The 20,930-nt window shown below is 41.4% G+C and overlaps 1 protein-coding gene across 6 annotated transcripts; it reads right to left on the minus strand.

Moving 5' to 3' along the window:
• Positions 1-1,256: 1,256 nt before the first annotated feature.
• Positions 1,257-20,653, minus strand: tpm1 (tropomyosin 1 (alpha)). Of its 6 annotated transcripts, XM_088921212.1 has the most exons (10): positions 20,408-20,648; positions 19,424-19,549; positions 13,498-13,631; positions 12,275-12,392; positions 11,914-11,984; positions 10,977-11,052; positions 10,170-10,232; positions 9,987-10,056; positions 8,957-9,035; positions 7,196-7,413 (listed from the first exon to the last, which is right to left on the minus strand). In XM_088921212.1, exons 1-10 carry the CDS (start codon positions 20,519-20,521, stop codon positions 7,410-7,412), a joined length of 855 nt encoding a protein of 284 aa, XP_088777338.1. In that variant the 5' UTR covers positions 20,522-20,648; the 3' UTR covers positions 7,196-7,409. The 6 variants fall into 6 exon arrangements, with proteins under 6 accessions (XP_088777341.1, XP_088777340.1, XP_088777343.1 ...); XM_088921215.1 differs by lacking the exons at positions 7,196-7,413; positions 8,957-9,035; positions 19,424-19,549 and adding exons at positions 1,257-2,367; positions 19,703-19,828 and having other exon boundaries at positions 20,408-20,653; XM_088921214.1 differs by lacking the exons at positions 7,196-7,413; positions 8,957-9,035 and adding an exon at positions 1,257-2,367 and having other exon boundaries at positions 20,408-20,650.
• Between the last annotated feature and the right edge of the window lie 277 nt (positions 20,654-20,930).

The raw sequence follows: 20,930 nt of genomic DNA on the forward strand, positions 1-20,930 counted from the left end.
TACAGTATGCATGCACTAAAATACTAAAAAAATGAACTGGCCACGCCTGCCATGTCTACATATTAAAACAGCATGGTTTAATCCACACTGAGTTAACCAATTCCCAATGTTTTTTGATTTATTATAATGACTCATACACACTGAAAATATCAAATTTGACTTTTTCTTTGGGCCTGGTAAATTTTATTTTCCGGCTTTAAAAATGTTTCTTGAAAGATCTTCTTCCAGCTTGTGGGTTTTCTATTACAGACCTCTCAACTGAAGATTTGAGAAAGCCTCATCAATATAGCAATTAAAGTCTCTAATGGAACTATGCTGTGTTGCAGTTTTTTTGGCATAATAGGAATAACAGGCCACCAATTAAGTCTTAATTTATACCATGGATAGGCCTGTACTATTTTAAAAAGCGCTTATGTTCATAAATGTACATAATTTTGGTAGTAGATTTTTTAATCAAGAATATTTTGATAGATTCTCAACTAATTTTAAGAACCGAGACAACCACATCTGCACAAATGTGTCTGCATTGGCATTACAAAAGCCTTAACTAACCTGTACTACAGAATAGTAAAATTCCAATATGTCAAAATATCAGCATATTTGCCAACAGGATTTTTTTAAGTACTTATCTTCATGGTGACACCACTACTAAGACACTGGAATTCTTATCTCGGTAAACACCGATCCACAACGAGCTGAAGTAATCTGTCATCACCCTCATTACAAACATTTTTCCCAGATTGTCAATGGCAGGCTTGAGCAAGCACAAAACAGCGGAAATGTAAAACTGCTTGCTAGGCAGACTGCCATGTATCCTGCAGCAGTAAGGGTTTAGCAGAAATACAAAGGGTTTGTAAAATATTTAAATGGTTTTGAGAGCTCCTAGAAGTCAAATTGACTCATATAATTACCCAATTCTCACCGGAGGCGGCTTCCCCACCTTCTGCTTTTCAATTGTTGATCACAGTAAACACTTTAGCTGACACCATTCAACCCTTCAATTCTAAGAAAAGCAAAGACCCGTCAAAACATGCTTGCATAATTCAGACTAATAATTTAATGAGTCAGTATAAAATGTGAATGCATTATAACTTGTTTTAATCTGGAACATTTTACTTTCTGTTGGGAAATAAAGCCCAATCAAAGCACTGGACCAGTTTTTAAATCCATTTCACAAACATTATAAAACAAAATCATATAGGAACTCCACAAACCCAGGAAAAAATGGGGGAAAAAAACCCACACTTGTACAAAACTTCCAAAAACAGGTTTTATTTTATATTTATTACATTTATACATTTTATATAAGGGTTTATAGTTAAAACCTCTCAAAATAAAGTGTAAAATAAGTGAGGCACTACCAAATTTATGTCCACAATGAAACATAATTCAATAATCTCCCCAGGGTAAAAGTTACTGAACTTTTTCGAACCTTAGGTTTAAACATAAAAACAAAGATGCACATTTAAAGCTAATGCTGCCATACATTTTGTAATGAGTTTCAGGTTTTTTAAAAATAAATACACTGGAGAGCAAAGAATCCCTTACTAACCTTCACTAAATGGCACTCGGCTATTTAGAAAATAGCTACTGTACAAAAGATAAGACGTCATTCCTATTGCTCTATTGGTACTGTATATGCAGTGTAAAACCCAGTTCTCTGAAGCATCATAAAAAAAGATCACAGTAGCACCTGTATACAACAAGGATTGTTGTTTTATCCAATGTGTACACACACACATTCAAAATTAAAAAAATTAAAAATGTTTACAAAACCTTGGCTTTAAGCAGGAGTTGGCTTCTAATGAATAATGTGCATACAGTCTAAATATTGTACTCAAGGTAAAGTCCACCAAATTTGTTCTTTAAAGGAAAATTAATACAGCAGAGCTAGTGGAGGGGAGGGGGGAGGAAATGAAGGTACCAGATCATTTTCACTACATTTCTAGCAGTGCATTTTCTTTCCTTTCAGAACAAATGATGCACAGATTTCCACATGACGAATTCTCCAAAACTCCTTACAAAATGCAGACATCATTATAATTAGACATCAGTTTGTATCAATACTAGTGTTTCTCGTATTCGGCTGGCCAAGGAGGAAGTGATCCCTTCCCCGGGCTTGTTCCTTCGTTGAGCTCCATTGAAAGCAGAACAGTGCAAAACGTATGAAGCGCCTGCTGGTTACTTCGGCTTCGGCGATGGGAGGCGGGGGCAGGGCAGAGCGGACGCAGTCGTGGCAAGCAGGGTGCAAGTAAAAAAAAACTACCAGCATAAAACAAGGCTTTCACATGTTATTTAATTCCAGTAGAGTCTGATCCAACATCTGGTGCATATTGAGGTTTTCTTCTTTAGCTTGTGCGAGTTTCTCTGTTAGAGTACCAAAATCAGACGTTAATGTCATGACACACCATCTGTGACAAAAAGGCAAGCAGCACCAACTTTATAGTCTGATTAGTTCAACTGCAACACATTTTGTGCTACTTTGGTTATGTACTGTAAAACAAAAAAGACTTTCATAACGTACATTCAACCCGGCATGCACATTTTACTCAAGCAAAAGAGCATGAGCATGTTTTTTAAGTCAACAGGGAGGAAAAAAACTGCAGTGGTTTAGTCACTACTCAGAATCCATCCAAGCAGTCAAAACACACTGTGCTTAAAAACTGAAAATCTTAAAAGGGCATGCATTAAATGCAATCTGTTTACAATAAATTAGCTTTATTAGAAAGGATGGGCAACTCATTTCCTGTAGGGAAGGTGGCAGTGCCCAGCCACCATTTAATTAAATTTTATCCTTTTGGTTCAATAAAAATGCTGTCTGATCTCTAGCATTATTTGTGTTAATATGCACACAACTTCCTTCTTACACATGCCATTCTAGGGAAGCATAAACATTTCTAGCTCCGAGTTAAAGAAACCAAACTACACTTAATCTTCATTCAAGGCCAGCTTTAGTTCGTTAGTAAGAAGGCGGTTTTTCTCAAGTTGCTGGTAGAGGCGATCTGCAGTCGGAAAGCAGGTTAAGAAAAGGAGAGAGAGAAAAGAAACAGCAGGGTTAAGCACAGAAAGGAAGTCAAGAACTCCATGCTGCTAAAAAGATTCCACACACAGAAAACCTACATCAGCTCATACTGTACCTTCATGGTAGGAGTACTTGGGCATAGAAGAGGAAAAGTAGTCCTCAGTAAGAGAGAGTGATTGATAGAGCAGAAAGTCAAAGATCTGAACTGTGCTCCCAAGAAAAAGAACCCTTGACACAATGCGTTTCAGATAGACTAAACAGGGAATACAGGATTCTGCAGGCTGAAAAACCAGTGGCACCTAGTTATGCCTAACAGGTGAACCCTTTATAGCAATATAAGAAGCAAACCTCCACAACTATTAAGGCAAATAAATAAATATACCACACCACAGAGAAAGCTGGTGCTAGTTTTCAGCAGGGCACATTTTAGCATTTTTAGCTTCACATTAGAGACTGCAATAACATTAACCTCGGGAAAAAGAACAGAACAAATGCACAGCACTGGTGCTACACAGTATTTTAAAAAGGCATAATAAATTCCTGTAGCAGAACTACAAAGTATATCAAACTTGAAATGCCACTTGCCCACTGTGCTGCTTCAACAGAGAAAGCCAAGCTTCTGTATGGTGTGGATATGGTTCACTCTTGCTGTAAATGTAAAAGTGGCTTATACAACTTGAATCCTGTGTACACTACTACTACACCCAATTACTTTTTGACATTAGAACATAATTTCATATTTTTTTTTACTTCTTAGTGCTAAACTATTGACTAGACAGACACTTAAATACAGCAATCACTGGTTTTGGAAAACACTAGGATATTATTGGACAGCTTGTGCAAACAGCTTTCTGGCTTGAGATGTAATCATTAATGGAGCCGAGCTGTCATTACGATGCTGCACATTTCTAACGCAGGACACAGATATTAATATGGGCGGAGCGGAGGCTCTGTGGCTCAGGATCTGCGCCTGTGGCTGGAAGGTTGCCAGTTTGTATCCCATGGCCGGCACAGGAATCCTACTCCGTTGGGCCCCTGAGCAAGGCCCTTAACCCCAGCTGCTCCAGGGGTGCCGTATAAATGGCTGATCCTGTGCTCTGACCCCAAGCTTCTCTGTCTGTCTGTGTCTCATGGAGAGCAAGTTGGGGTATGCGAAAATAAATTTCTAATACACAAAACTGTATATGGCCAATAAAGAGATCTTATTTTAATACACTAAAGGACATTAACATGGTACATTAAAAATGCCTGCCTTCTTCTGTGAAATGAACTGGGAGAAACAAAGATGCATGTATTTGCTATATGTTCCAACAGATCTTATTTTACATCTTAGTTTGCCATCTTTATTTATTTTGCCCAAGTTTCCAGGTAGTTATTAAACATAGCAACTTTGTTCTTGGTGTTTTTTGCGTTCTTTAGCTGTGTACAATATAGTTATTGATATAATGTATGACCTCTTACGCCACACAATGTCTGAGATCTGCATTTAGTTTTCTACAGATTAACATTTCTTTGAAAAAGTAATTCAGCATAGTCAAAAAACAGACCTCATCATGTTTCTAAAGGTGATTAGGCATTTTTGCCTGCTGACTGCTTTTATCTGATTGCAGTCCTGTGCTTCAACTACAGTAATAAATCTGCTTACTATTTTGGTGAGCAACTTGGCAGAGCTTTTTCTAAGCTTCTTGATCCTCCGTTTTATTTTACTGGTTATAAAATACCAATTCAAGTTAAAGTATTATATTGGCATCAGGAAATGGCCTGTGCAACATTAATATTCAGAAAAACTGAATATTAATATGAAAAGGAAATTCTAGGTTCTCTTCGACCAATCTAAGGCCATAGGCTTAGATTTTGCTCATGTAGTGCATTACACAATTAGTATTTAGTTTAGTCGATTGAACAAAAAATACACTGCAACTATAAAGCAAACTGTTTTTAAGCTATAGCAACATAAAATGATATTCATCTTGTATTTCACAGAGGGTCCAAAACATCTTTGCACCTTCTTTTTCTCTTTTTCCTCTTTGCACAACATTTCAAAAGTCTGAAAAAAAGACTAACTTAGAAAAAAATCCCTCACTACTGAAACAGAGCGCTGTATTGTTCTATTAGAACTTAGTGCACCAACAGGGATTTTCCTCGTTGGATGAGTTTTAAACCCAGAATACAGGATTGTGAAATGTGGTGTAGCAGAAAAGAAGAATGGAGCAACTCGAAGTGTACACATCCCCGTTAAGTGTGGATGAAATCCACAGCTCTAGCACTGTTTGGAAATGCTTTGGCAATATTGTCACAATCATGTGACCTCAGCAAACGGCAGAAATGTAAGTGCAACCAAGCCGACTGCCAAAGCATTTTCACACCTAGGAAAGTGCTCAGTCTACACCTGTGCCTAGACGTCTGCAGCGCAGGATGATGAATGAAGTTCCAGAGGCTTAAAAAAAACCCAACTACTTCCTCTAGTACAATAGTTGTCACTTCTTGATTTCAATCCAATTATCTGTAGCAGCATATCAACAACTGCTCAGGCCAAATGTTTCCTAGTACGCTCAGCTACTTCTGCCTTTGTGTGTACTTGCATTCATCTCACTGAAAAACCACATAACATTACTCCAAAAAACCGTTATGGTGAATTCACTTGCATTGTCTTAACCAACTGAAAAAGAAGCTGTGTGCACACCGCCTGTAGATGTTTTCACATCGACAAATACTTTTAAACCAATCTGAAAGAACTCAAACCCTCCCGATTACAGGATGTGTGAAAGAGTGCTCAATTCTCATCTGCAGGAGCTCCAGCTGAAATGGAACCGATGCATCCAAGAGAATGCTACAAGCCTTATTAAAGTGCTGGAGGACTGGCATTCAGGTTCCATCCTCTCGTTTAGGCATCGTTTTATTTCTGACCCAAGCTATGTCACAATCCAACAGCACGCAGCTGGCTAAATTCCACAAGGGCCGGGCGTCATCAGGCAGGTCATCTCCAGATAAACTCATAACAGAGATTCCTGTGACTTGCTAGGTACATGATGCTGGACTTTTGAGTTCTACACAAATCTGCTGTGAGCAATGTGGGCCCAGCAGTGTGAATAAGAACTGGATGGTTCTCGCAGCTCACATGTAGGAGGAAAGTCTGAACTCTTATATTAAACACTGAGGCCAGGCCGTGGAGGGGAGTTCTGCAGGTACTGTATAAAAACAATTGATTTTGAATGTTGGTGTACAATTTAACATGGTGTATATGGAACACAGTGAACAATTTGTCCTACACCACTAGACATTGGGAAAAAAATCATTTGTTTCTGAATGTGTAAAGTGGTGTAAAATTGTAATTGTTGTCACAATGGAAAGGTGTCTGTTTTCCAACCATGGTGAGAACCAACAGAAAATAGTATTGTACTGTAGCTCTAACAGCTGCAAAGGAAGAAAAAGAAGTATCACTGGTAGCCAATACATTTCAACATCTAGTAAAGATGAGCATGTTATTCCAACTGTATCAAAAAGTCTAAGTGGGTATATTTTAGCATATTCTACAGACAAAAGCCTTTTAGGGGAGTGAAACAGTAGTCAATGCATTTTATGCTAAGCAACACTGAAAGCAATCAGCCATCTTGCGCTAAAAAAAATTGCTAAAAAAAGCAGCTACAAACTAAAATATCTTGTTACATTTCAATACTGAAGCAATTTTAAATGTTTATTAGTATACAAACGCAACCAAACTACAGAGTCACGACCTAGTACTAGCCTGTCAATGACACTGCCCTTAATCTCCAACAGGCTCACAAACTGATACGAGATATCGAAACAAAAGGCCCAATACAGGTTTGAGGTCTGAATTTGGCATCCAGGACTAGACAATAAACCCTTTATAACAGGCTCTCGTGACGGGCTCCACCAACATTTTTACTCCTAAAAAAACAAAAACACTGAAGCAGAATCCTGTGCTGCCTAACAGGCCTGATGGAACTCAAAAGCGAAAATCAAAACCCGACTCTTGCCATTCGAACACGTTTCAGCCAAAATAGTTATACTGCGAAAGGACAACAAAACAAAACAGAAATGGGTCCCTTACGAGTCAAAAGACAGTGCTTCTCTGTTTTATTAGAGCCACTCAACAACAAATTAAAGCACAAAAGTGGAAAAAAGAAAATAAATAGAGAGGTATAGCTTACATAGATGGAAGGAAGTTTATTTTACATAAGGCAAAATGAATTCAAAGGTTCTGTACAAGAGATGGAATACACAGCTGATGGCTACACTCCGACACGGGGTGTTAAAATGAGAAGCAAGGACAGAACGAGTAAGAAGTTGAGAAAGGCAGGAGCGCGCAGAGTGCAGCCTACTCAACCAGCAGGAGACGTCTTTGGAGCGATGCAGAGAAAACAATTTATCTGTGTGAAAACAAAAAAGCAAACGGAACATGATGGGAAAACCAGGGGAACCAGCAAGCAAGAGCAAAAATAAAATGTCCAAAACGAGACGTGCAAGCCACAGCACACAACAAAAGCAAGGCAGAGGATAGCTAAAATTGTATCGGCCACCAATACTGTAACCTTTTCAGCCACAGATTGCAGCTTCCAAAGTACAGTACCTGAACGGCTCTAAAACACTCAGTGGAGGATTCATTCCTTTTATTGGATACATTTTTCAAAAACACTGCCAAACTTCTTATAAAGTTTCCCTCATCTTGAAGAAAAATATGCCAATTTCCATAGAAATCATGCTTATCGCTTCATAAATGGATTGAATTCCCCACTTGAAAAAAGAAGGTATGAAGGATGATGGGAAGATGAGAATGCACTATTTGGTAGTTGGGTCGATCCAAGTTTGGCACATTCACATAGTAAGAAACACCAGACAAACTGAAAAAAGGGAACCCATTTAGAAGATTGCATCTTAACTGCAATGAACCACATACATCTTGGATCCTGCAGTCTCTATTCAATATTACTGTTACTGTAACAGTATACTGTTAGTAGAAGAAACACACCACTTAGGTTTCAGAAAGAAATCCCGACAATTTAAACACTGCACTCACAAAAAAAATTAACCCAGGGAAGTGTTTATTGAAATTCATCCCCTCATACTGTAATTGGAAAGCATCCATTGCAGAATGGATCATTTTGGCATATCTCAGCATGCATTGATTCAGGGACAGTCCAATATGATCAGGTGGATTTTAAAAAAGTTTCAGTTTGAGAGTTAAAACACATGTCAGACGGTCCCATAACATTCAAAAGTCATCACTTTGTTCATCTAAAATGTACAAAAAAACAAAGCCAAATGGAAATCCTTACTTGGATTTGATTACATCCAAATGTTAAGTTCTGTTTAGACATGCGGTATTTCCCACATCTGTGCAATGCTACAAGTAAGGCCAATCATGTGACTCTCGCAACCCTTTCTGGGGTTCAGGGATACCCCCCCAAACAAGTCTTACACTGGGGTTTGGAATTCACTTTATTAATAGCCATTTCCTATGAAATGAGGGGTTAAAATTACAGTTATAGTTAGCATAGAGGTAATAAATCTCCACAGCAGCAGCTGTATTTGAAAAAACTAAATTGGGCCTAATGTAAACTCAAAATATTACACCATTATCCTGCACTCTGGCCAACACAGTGTGGCAGCAGAGGCCATTTGGTAATGCAAATACACAGACGCAGTTCACCTTCTTTTGAGTGAAATCACAGAGAGGCCTACGTAATTCTGGGATCTTAACACCACATCACAGCATGCCCGTTGAAGTTATATCAACAAGGAGTAGATGGACAGGCAGGAAACCGAGGTACAGCTTGAAGTGGTAGGGGGACAAGTACATGATACTGAAGGGGTTACCAAAACTGGTTTAGTATGCAGGTGAATGAGAAGTGAAGTACTGGAGAGGAGAGGTGAGAGGGTACGGGCACAAGCAGACAGCAGATGGAGATTTACATTGAAGTCATGTCGTTGAGGGCGTGGTCCAGCTCCTCGCTGATGGCTTTGTACTTCAGTTTCTGGGCATACAACTCATCTACAGGGGAGGGGGAGGATGGAGGACAAGGCAGGGAGACGGAAGAGCAGGGGGAAAAACCGGGAGATGGAGGGTGAAGAGGAGACGGAGCAGCCAGTCCGTCGGCAAGAGACGTGACAGACAACCAAGAGAGCGGAGAAAGAAAGAGAAACAGAAAAGGCAAAACAGTTAACAGGGAGCAGGAAGAGCCTGGAATGATCTGATGGGAATAGTCACCAGTTCTGTATCACACACACATCTTGTGCTTCTACTGCAAGCCCACTTAATATCTTGTACCTTGTAAAACCAGGAAACCCCTAAGTCAAAGCAAGTGCCAAGACAGGTACACGGGCACCAGTATTCCCACTGCATGAACCACAACAGGATTGGGTCCCAGTTATTGGACTGGCTCTGAACTCTCTCTACAGATTTAACAGACTACCTTCAACTCTTTACAAGGTAATACTGCTGAACGTACTTCACCAAAAAGCAAAAACCTTTAACCTGAATGCAGCTTATTGTATATATCTGGAGAAAGAATCCCATAACACAAAGACTGAATGCAGGAGAGAATTGCATAACCTAATGAGCTAGCAATGAGCAACTGGTCCACATAAGGAAAATGGCCAAAAAGCCTTAAGCAAACTGCAATAAACCTAGCTAAAACATTGTACACAGTGCGTCAGAAAGTACGTGTTAAGGGAACCAGTGCCTCTCGTTTAGGTTTCTCCTGAGAATCTAAATAAAACTAGAAAAAGGCCATGGTGAAAAAGAAACAAGCAATGTTATTTTGTAGCAAAGAATGGAAAAGGAGAAGCAGATGAAGTGCTGGCCTTATTCTTCAGGCTGCTTCAGAAAGCAGCAAAAACAAACTCATCTGCACTTTAGACAAGTCCTGCAGGAGGAGGACTAAATACACTGAAATGTGCTCAGTAATCCATGAAATTAAATAAAAATTGATTCAAGTCCTACCCTCCAGGTCATCAATGGTCTTCTCAAGCTTGGCTACTGTTCTCTCAGCGAACTCAGCACGAGTTTCAGCCTGCAGAAGGAAAGGTACGGACTTCAGAACTGGCAATTTATAACCCCCATTTCACAAAACACAAGTCAATCCACTGCTAAGAAGACATCTTTAGAACAGCGCCCTTCACTTGCCTCCTTCAGTTTATCGGTGAGGACCTTGATCTCCTCTTCATACTTGTCTTCCTTCTGTGAGTACTGTAGACAAACAGCAGAACACAAGGTCAGAGGGCCACCTTAAGCCTAATAGCAGCTCAACATTACTCTGCAGTTTACTGTGCAACAAGGCTGGAAAAAACATTTTCATTCCATTCTCAACTCAAGTCGTTTGCTTGCATTCTGTAATTATACTTGGATTACTAAAACACATGAGTTAATTACAATATATAAATATTATCTCAAATTAAACATTGAAATAAATTGATGCTGTTACAAAGTATGTAGATCAAGCACTGATTTAAGTGAGATGTAGGATGCAATTCAAATCAAGGAAAAGCCTGTTTTTTTTTTAGTACTATTAGGGAAAATTATTCTCAAGAATTAAATTACATATTTCTTTCATTGTGGTTTTTCCCCATTTCCAAGTGGATGGCCAAAAAAAAAAGTGGCGGTTTCTCCTACTGACCTCAAAAACACACATCACAAGAGGAAAAAATAATTCTCATTGTAAAAGAGCGTTATGGTTTTGGTACAATAAAACAGGATTCCAGGCCTGGTTTCCACAGAACTGTTGCAATTCACATGGAAAGATCGGAAGCCAAACTTCTAATGAACAGATAAGGTATGCTATTAAAAGCCTTCACAGCTAGTCTGCAGAAATTATAAGCTCTTGAATGGAAAAACCAAATCCGATTCGTGGGAAGTACTTAAAAAGATACCCCGAGGGAGAACGTGCTCTGCAGCCGTGGTCTGCAAACCTCTTGGAAGTGGACGAAGACCTACCTTCTCAGCCTGTGCCTCCAGTGACTTCAGGTTGTTGGTCACAGTTTTCAACTCTTCCTCAAGCTCAGCACATTTGCTGGTGTTTTAGACACGGGGCAGGAGGAGGAGGAGGAGGAGGAGGAGGGTTCAGTGTAGAGGGCAGGTTCAAAAGGAAGAGCACGAAAGGGACAAGAAGGACAGCAAAAAGAGGGGAAACAACCAAATGAATAAAAACACAGGGAACCAGAGGGGGGCCTGCACAGCAGTGTGATGCAGCGAACAGCCTCGCTCAGCGGGGTTGTCTCTACACGATACGAATAACCTGAACCGAATCCAATGCAGAAACTTTTTGGCTCGCTACATTTTTTTTGGGGGGGGGGGGTGGGTGGGGGGACATGCTGCAAGCAGGCCTTTGACAAGCAGCCTGAATGGAAATGAATGGAAAGTCCTGCTGTTATTCGTGCAACTCGCAGGCCCACGTCTGTGAAGAGGTCGCTTACAAGAACAACAAAAATAAACGGCTCGAGGAGCAGGCAGGAAAAGAAAGCAGTGCAGAGTCACTCGACAACGTGAACGAACCGGGGGAAGCTGCGGTAGTGCAGAGACGAAGAGAAATAAACGAGGTTAGTCATAGTACCTTTGCTTCGGCAGCCATTAATGATTTTAAGCTGTGGTCCGAAAGTCTTAGCTGCTCTTCTGCTTGCCGCGCCCGTCTGTTAGCGAGTTTGAGAAGTGCAAGGCCGGTCCAAAAAAGAAAACATGCAATTAAAACACGCATGCAGTGTCAAACAGAGCAGCCACGGCGTGAACCGCAACACTCGGGGGGGCCATGCTACAGAGCCACTGGCTCATTAGAAGAGCCAGAGCGAACTTCGCGTCTGCGGAAAATCAGGTGGACGTGCATTTTTGATGCAGCCAGACAACGTCACTGCGGCCGAGGCAGGGCCGGGCTGCTTACCTTTCTGACAGCTCGGCACGCTCCTCAGTACGCTCCAGATCACCCTCAATGATCACCAGTTTACGTGCAACCTTTGGTTACGAGAGAGCAAAAAAAACAGTTTTAATCTGGCCACCGTGAAGCTGACCAGCCTCCACGGACTTGGGACACGCAAAGTGGCACAGAGCTACCGTGCCACCACACTGTTAGGGCACTGAGAGTAAATGCTTGGACAAACATCAGGGAAGTAGAATCACAGATTTAAAGACCTCCTGATCCAAGAATGTCTACAAACCAAGAGGAAGCCTCTCAGCCCAAGTATTGCTCATTAGGGTCCCGGAACTTTACTGCCTTATTGGTCATTCCCTGCTCAGAAACCTGCCTCTTCATATTTGCGGTCAGCCTCCTCTGCAATGTGCTTGGCCTCCTTCAGCTGGATCTCCTGCAGTTCCATCTTCTCCTCATCCTTCAGAGCCCTGTTCTCAATGACCTTCATTCCTCTGTAGGGGAGAGGAGGGGCACCCTCAGTTAGCACCATATCAAAAGCAAGCACCTCTATGTCTCCGTGTGCACACAGAGCCACTGGCCCATACGCTTTTGCATTTCAGAAATATCCAGACTAAAGCAGGCAGCCTCTTCAACTAGTGATCTATACCATACATAACAGAATGACAAAAAAAGTTTTCCAATAGCAAACATTTGTGAATTCCAAAAGGAGGCAAAATGTCTTTTGAATATTGATCATGTATTGCAGAATTATTTTTATTTTATAATTTTAATTATTATTATTTTATTATACAATTACAACTATAAACTCATGAAGGGTAAGAGCTGATCCATGTTAAGGCATAGGGAGCTGAAACAGTAGAACTGTTTACAGACAAAACAAAGGAGTATAACCACTGGCCTGTGTGGACTGAAGCACTGTTTATTCAGAATCTTATTGTTTCTCCAAAAACAAGCTCCTTTTGTTGACATCTCTAAATAGTATGACTATACCATGGATTGAAAGCTGCCCTTTAATTTCTAGCAGAATTGCAAAGAATGCCACGATCTGGTTCAGAATTAAGGCTGCTTAGCAGGTCATTAGGATAACTTCTAACACCCAAAAACAATTTTTTTCCGAAAAGACTTGCCCTTGTCCCTCGCCAGGAACAAGCAGGGGTAGAGTTAAATAATTTACCAGTCACACCCCTGTGAACCCTGTAGGAAATTTATTTTGCTGGTCTGTTTCATTTTACCAATGGAGTCCCGAGTTGACATCTCGTTTGCCGTATTCTGAAGCCGTCAAAATGAGACCAGGGAGTAGTTCAGATACACAGGGAGACCTCAGGAGCAAGGCCTCTGTTTATCAAAAAAAAAAAGATCTCTTTCTCTCTCAGGAAGATGTGGTGCAGCCAACTACAGAAATGGAAATGAGAAGTAACAATGGGCGAACACAAGCCCTGCTCTGACGGGGGGGAAGTGGGAACACTTGCTTAGAGTGAAACTCTGCGCTGAACCTCACACTTCAGCATGACGCCCACAAAGAGGAGGACACTGCCACAGCAGCAGCAGCGCCAGCGCAGAAGGAGGCTGCTGCCCACCGACCGTCCCCGTACACACCTCTCGCTCTCGTCAGCAGCCTTCTCAGCCTCCTCCAGCTTCTGCAGCGCGGTCGCCAGACGCTCCTGGGCGCGATCCAACTCCTCCTCAACCAGCTGGATGCGTCTGTTCAGGGAGGCGACGTCACCCTCAGCCTAGGCCGGGCCAACAGGAGAGGAGCAGTGAAACTGCTGCACGCGCGTGGGCAGGAGCACACCGCACACCGCACTCACACACACGCAGCCAGGACCACCCCAACACACAAGGAGGTCGAGCTTCCAGCAGGTTTCTGTCCACAGCCATCGGAGGGATTTCTGACATGGTTATACATCAGTGCTACCAGCTCTGGGTTTGCTCAACCGCTGTGATGTGGAGTGCTGCATGTAGCTGCAGACTGAAACAGACCGAGATGAAAACATTCATTCAATACTGGATCCGTCAACCTGCATCAGATCCGCTATAATCTTATTTGTGCTCATGGCAACGAAAGAATAATCCGGTTACATCAGCCATATCCTATAATCTACTGTGAGAGCTAATTTTAGAGTAACAAAATCTAAAGTGTGGGGTTCAAATACTGAAATGGTGCCAAAAATAATATGGTAGCCGCCATGCCAGGTCCCTGACTTACCAGGTAGAGTCCCTCTGTGTGGCCTGGTCAGTTGGCAGCAGACCGTTACTCACTGGAGAGGTAACAGACCCGCATTCTACACAATAGCAACAATGCTCATGGACCAAATCAGCTCTGGATTCATGGCAAAGAACGGCAGCCTGCAAGGGGCCAGTCACACACTATGGTGACAAAGAACAGAAAATGAACACTACCTATTGCCTTCTGTTCCTGAAAAGAATATAGAACTGTACCCTACATGCCCTTTTAGTAATCCAGGTCTATTCAGCCCTTCAATACCCAGTGAATGATCTAAGTTTGCATATATGCAAAGACACACCTGCCTGTGTTTATGTAAATGGTCCAGACCCGGGCCATACAGTATGATAAAAGGCATTTGATTCATAAAACAAAGAAAGGATTTGTTGAGTGGGGGGGGGCGAGGTTGGCATGGTCTTCTCCTGTTGGGCCTAAAAACAGTTTAGCAAAATGTCTACAATTCCATGTTGATGGTGAAAGCAAATGGGCAACATGTTTCTCACACAGCAAGATTATAACCACATTTTGAACCTCCGGTGACCTAGGATCGCAAAAAGGGACCCTCCTCATTCTCCAGTAATTCATCACAGATGTAGCTCCCTGAATGCACAAAGCACAAAACCTCTCTTCCACTCCCTGTTAGGATCAGGCCACATGATACTTTTGCAAAAATCTGTTTAAATTACCTAAACTTTGTTCAAACTTTCACCCTCTCTCTAAACAGCTAGTGCAGCGCGAGCTGTAGCGGAAATACTTTTTTTTTTATTTCACAGGAAGTGGCAGCCTGCATCTCATTTGCTACCTACACACAGGGCTTGTACGTCTGTGCGGCTCAGAGCAAAGTCCAATTATAGCTTTTGCTCAAAACTGCGATATGGGGAACCACAAGGCAGTTCTGTTTTACAGAGGGGAGTGGTGCTACACCACAATATTTGTCCATCTATCTGATCTTGTACACCCCACCCCCACTTTTAATAGAAACAGTGAAGTAAAGATTTCTTCGGGGGGGGGGGGGCAGTTCTACAACCTCTCTACAAAGTTCAATGAGCTGACTTTTTTCCCCTTCAGCCTCTAAATACAATGTTGTTCTGGAGTACTGGAAACAAAATAAAGTCCTAAGAAAGCACAAAAGGGCAAGCTCATACTATCTGTCTCAACGAGCACTGCTGTGTAATCTGAAAGAACTGGCTGGGTTTCCCTGATCTAACCAAGCAGCAATGCCTTTTCTGACAACGCTTCTTGTCCTAATAAGGTAAAGCCAAAACAGAAAGAAAAATCATACAGACACCCGGCGACAGCTTTGTGCGTCATAGTTCTCACATTCGGTCCGAGTGCTAGCATCAGTTCTCACCTCATCCTCCCTTTGCTGTAAAAAACCTGCTTTTCTTAATGGTTCTGCTTCAGCTGCTGTATTGTATCGAACACCCATTTCAAAGGACCGACTGACAAAAAGCTGAAAACCATACTTAATATCTGCTGCAACCAGATTGGGTGTGTTGGCTTGAACTGCAGATGAAATACATATACACGGCAGAAATTTAGAGGTCATGCAGTCTCGTCGTGGCACTTGATGTTTCAGATAACAGATTCCAGACTACCCTGATTCGATGTAGCCAAACGGGTTAAATGACTTGCCCTTGCTCTTCCAGCACACCGGAACCCAGCATTGGCTGGAATAAGGAAACAACTTCATTTAAGCCACTTTGTGACTTCTACTAGAAGTTCTAGCTAATGAATAACACACACATTATCTCCTATCTGCCCAACACTTTACTGAAGAAAGTAAAGTCAAGGTTAAGCAGAAATACAGAATTAACTGTTTTAAGACTGAATATGCTCAGCAACTTGCTGCTAATACCATTTAATCACAAAAACAGTTGATACCACATTGTGGAGCTACAGTAAATAATATCATATGGTCACCTCTAAGTATTAAAGGATACCATTTAAAGCTGAGTGTGAACAGCTTTGTATAACCTAGTTGCATTATTCAGAAAGACTCCATACTGAGTCTCCTAGAACTTCAATCTTCATGGTACTTCCTTACAAAGCAGTTGCGGCTTATTTAGGGGAATAGTCTATTTGCATGGTCAGGGGGAAAAAAAACTAATGAACAAACTGACCACAATTATGTTTGGAGAAAAAATGACATGCTCCTTAAGGCCCATAAAACAGGTCAAAAGAATGCGTAGCATTAGGTGAGTGTTTGCAGCGTTTTAAAATGGTCACAAACCTGAGGTACAACTCAAGTTTAAACAAGGACAAAGACACTAATGAACAGGCCTAACAGTGTCCCGACTAGAATTAAGATGCTGCCAAACAAGGCTCGTCACAGGTGTAAACCATTAGGGGTGTAGAAAATTAGTCGGGCTGGACATAATTCGTTAAATGTGCGTTGCTGTAATCTAAAATCAACTTCAGATTTAACAACACGACAGTAAAAGTTAGATCCACAATTAATTGCTACCTATCATTATTTCCCACATCAAAATCATTGCCTACTACACAAGCCATTTACAGGTAGCAGAAAGGTCAGACACTTGTATTAAAAAAAGCGAAAGATTCGAGCTAATCATTCCCACAATGGCATTGAGATTCTCATGATACGAACTTAATATCGTCTTACAGATTCTCTCGCTTTTCTCTCGAAATCCAGCTCTTTCTGTAGCCTCTCCGCTTTTTCTTCAGCACCGTCTGCCTGCTCCTGCAAGCTTTTAATTTTCCTCTTCACTGCTTCCAAAGACGTTAACCCGGCCATTATATTCGTGATGAGTTTAAGCCGCTACGTTATATATTTTTAAAGACTTCTGTTTCAAATCGACACACAGAGCGCAATAACGCCCTGGTACCGCAAAAAATACTGTCCTGTTCTACGGGAATCTGCACCGAGACACACACCGACGTCTACACACTATACCGGAAGTAACCTTGTTTTTATAGCGAAGCATCAGGCGAGAACACACAAAATAACCACGGGGACTCGCTGCTATTTTGTACGACCATGTCTTTTCTTTGCTAGCTTGATTATTATGAATAAATGTACAGAATGCTGCAATAGTGCACTGGATAAAGTGAGAATCGGTATGGTCAGAAAAGAGGGCACGCCTAGTTAGTTAGCTATTAACATTCCAATGGCACATTCCTGAGATACGCGCATAGGCGTGGAGCGCCACCTGCTGGTAAGGTCCGAACGGTACAACACCCTGCCCAAATCTTTCATCCACCTTTGCAAATCGGGGTATGGTACTCAAAGGCATTTTCCGAAGCACGCTGTAGGCTAATTGCAAGTGCTATTTATCTTTCTATAAAACATGTCTACGGGGAGTGATCCATTTAACAGTTATGATAACCCTGCATTGAATGGCACGTCTTAGCTTCTAGTAAAAAATTATATTATTAACATCTTAATGTTGACTCCTTCTATATATGGTCATGACGGAAAGCTACCATCTGGAACCTCCTGGGACCTTCTGCCGGTTTCAGTGCAATTACCCGAATACCCGAAGCCTTACTTATATTTTAATAATAACAAACAATTATAAGTACTATATTGTAACGCAATATAATTGACTTACAACTGCAGTGCAGTGATCAAAAGGCAGAGGGCGCGTTATTATTATTATTATTATTATTATTATTATTATTATTATTATTATTATTATACATATAGTAATATATTAATCGTCATATGTAAGATGGAAAAGCATTTTAATTATATTGATTGCAAGACAGGATGTACTATGTACTGCCAGAATGTTGCAATAACTCTTGGGACACATTTATAACCTTACAGATTTATCCTTCTACAATGCTCCTTAAAAAAATCTTCCGCTGAGAGAACTGTATTTTCCATCTGTCTGAAATAAAGCGACATCAGGCACATAAGCTGAGCTTCTGTTTGTCATCTGGGGTCTATTATTTCGATGGGCTTCAAAGGGAAGTCCTTCGTGCGCAGCTATCGCTGTCTAATTATCTGTTAATGTTCTGTCCTGACTAGGACTTTGAGCTGTGGAGAATTATTGTTACTACATCCCTAAAGGAGCTAAACCACTAAATTAGAAAAAATGGGATTCTTAAGACATCAGTGGAAACTTGTAAACCATTTCCGGCGCTCTGGGAAGAAACAGGAGGAAATCTTGGAACGGAGACCGCTGCTCTTGTCCCCGTGTGTCAAACATACATGTATATAAATAGTTGGCATAGTTTTCCTTTTATGGAGTATTCTCCTCTAAAGCACGGGTCTTTCTATCTACACGAAATGTCTAATTATATACGCGGCCTGTATTTAAGTCAGTGAGATATGGTTGTACGGCCCTCATTCTAAAACCAGAATATAACCATTTTTAAATTAAACCGCAGCCGAAGCTCTGCATGCGTCCATGTGTACTGTAAGAAAAACCTATCCTTGAACTGGGCAATGGCCAGATTAAATTACCGAAAACTTAAAATTTGAAGTGTCTATGAATTATTACGATTGGACGAACTTTCTAATAAAGTCAGAACAATACTGTACACGTTTAACAACACTAAAGGGATTCTTAATCATGCTTCTTTTAAATGCATCATGTGCTTAGATTTTAACGCAGTTGGGGCGCTCTGAGCTATAAGGGTTATTGAACCCAAACGAATGAGCTCGAACTTTACCATATAAAGCACTGAGCTATATTTAACCATCGTCTTGCACTCCGGTTACAGACTGCAGATCTAGCAAATTTTGTCTTCAGACTTGAATCTCGGTTATGGATGATGTTTTTGTTCTTGGCGGTAGCGTGTAAAAAAAAAAGGACTTACACGTCAAAGGTATTCGATGGTCTGTGTTTCAAAACAAGAATACACATTTTAACAACACAAGCGAATTTGATCGAGTGTGAATTGTGATTGAATAGCACAAATACATAAAATGACAGTATCTTGGACATGACGCAAATACAACATCCATTCAAGTTCTATAGGTTTCTGTTCCTGATATTTAAAGTCAGAACTCGGGGCTAACATTGTCTTAGGTCATTCGCAAGCTGTTCCACATTGATTTTTCTCCTCTTAATTAAAGCATTCCCGTTAGGTATGATACCAAAACGGGCGGAGCACAGGTACAGCCCAACACGTATTATCATACATGGACATTACAATGTAAGTTTCGAGCCAAGTGGGCACTTGAAACTTACAGATACAAAAAAAAACAACAACACCGCGCAGTTCTGTTCATACTGTCATTTTAAATATTTGGGACAAAACAGGTCTGTGGTGAAGCGGTGACTGGAAAGGATGGCGTGTTCAGAGCGACCCCCCTTTACTTACGTCGGCGGCTTTCTTCTCAGCCAGTTCCAGTTTCTCCTGAGCATCTTTAAGGGCCTCGGAGTACTTGTCCAGTTCATCCTCAGTTGCCTTCAGCTTCTTCTGCAGAGCTACCAGCTCGTCCTCGAGCTGATTTGTGTTTTTAGAGGGTCATTTGAAAGACAGAGGGTGCGCAGCAGGAAACGGAGTGCGTGAGTCCGCGCACGGGCGCGGAGGCGCAGACAGAGACAGGGGAAAGAGAAAGAGAAGGACTTTGAGTTAGGAGGAGAAGCTTTCTGATACCTTGGTGGCGATTTCCTCAGCGCTAAGCAGCTTTTCTTCAGCGACTTGGAACTCCTCATGCACTTTATCTCTATCGTCTTCGGTAACACGCAATTTCTTTTCCAATTGACATATTTCATCCTCTAACTATATGTGTACATAAAATGAGAAGTTTGTTCAAAAAAAATGACACAAGCACGACTCGCTCAATCAAAACTGTATAAAACTGACATCGGCTATTCTGTATTGGCACATCAACGTAGAAACATTTTTTAAAACGGTTGCAAGCATGTTTGTGTTTCATGCATTCATTAACTACAAGCGCTAATATGATCTATATAAACTGCAAATACAAACTCCGTACTCCGTGCGGTACAATATATAATTTTAACTCTTTATCATTACGCACGGGAGTAGCCTATTACAGCTCTTTTCATTTAAACCTTAAATAACTTCTGTTTAAATGTGATTTTGGCTGTCTCCCATCCTAAATTACTTCAATATATCCCCAGCACGAGAGACAAAGGAACACTTAAAGACATTTCTTTTACTTTCAGCAGTATGATTTGGCTCCTTATCTCGTACGATCTTCTGGGAAAAGTGCTATTAATCCACAGGGCAGAGGTGATCCATTTAGGATTGGCTCACTTTACAGAAAACACCGATACCGGCGTTCGCGCTGTCTGTGGATCGCTTTTATCCCCACACTAGCGAAAGAGTGCAGACCTGTTTGCTCCTGTCCTCGGCTGCCTTCTTGTCTGCTTCTGCCTGCTCAGCTCTGTCCAAGGCGTTCTCCTTGTCGAGCTTAAGCATCTGCATCTTCTTCTTAATGGCATCCATGGCTGTTTGTTGCGGTGGGGCCGATCAAAATGCTCCAAAAGAAACTGAAAATGAAGAGGTTGGTCGGGGAGAGAGGCTTGGAGCGACTGTACCGAACCGAACGCCAAACTGGAGTGCAAGCTCTTTCTGCGTGTACCCTCTCAAATATGTACTTTCGCAGGGGGGTGACTGAATTCCTTTGGACATCCAATACTTTTTTGGAAACGGTTTCTTCTGGTCCCTTCCCCGTGCCCTATCTTTTTTATGGATCTGTCAGGCGATTCGCTGTTCCCAAACATTTGACCATTGATATGACTATATATGGGATCTGATGGGCACGCAGGCAGCCCCCTTCCAAGACGCCTGTTCCTATTTCTAACACCACAAAAAAGTTAAACCGCAGGAGAGACTTTGCCCTGGGAAGACGTTC

Source organism: Atractosteus spatula, chromosome 7 (assembly GCF_055471065.1).
Source record: "Atractosteus spatula isolate fAtrSpa1 chromosome 7, fAtrSpa1.hap1, whole genome shotgun sequence".
In the NCBI taxonomy this organism is placed as follows: Eukaryota; Metazoa; Chordata; class Actinopteri; order Semionotiformes; family Lepisosteidae; genus Atractosteus; species Atractosteus spatula.

Excerpts from the sequence above, each read along its gene's own strand:
- tpm1 (XM_088921215.1), bottom strand. The coding sequence starts at position 20,521 with ATGGATGCCATTAAGAAGAAGATGCAGATGCTTAAGCTCGACAAGGAG. Across the intron at positions 12,393-13,497 it reads GCTGCTGACGAGAGCGAGAG|AGGAATGAAGGTCATTGAGA; the intron begins GTGTGTACGGGG and ends TCTCCCCTACAG. Across the intron at positions 10,233-10,976 it reads TGGAGGCACAGGCTGAGAAG|TACTCACAGAAGGAAGACAA; the intron begins GTAGGTCTTCGT and ends GTTTGTCTACAG.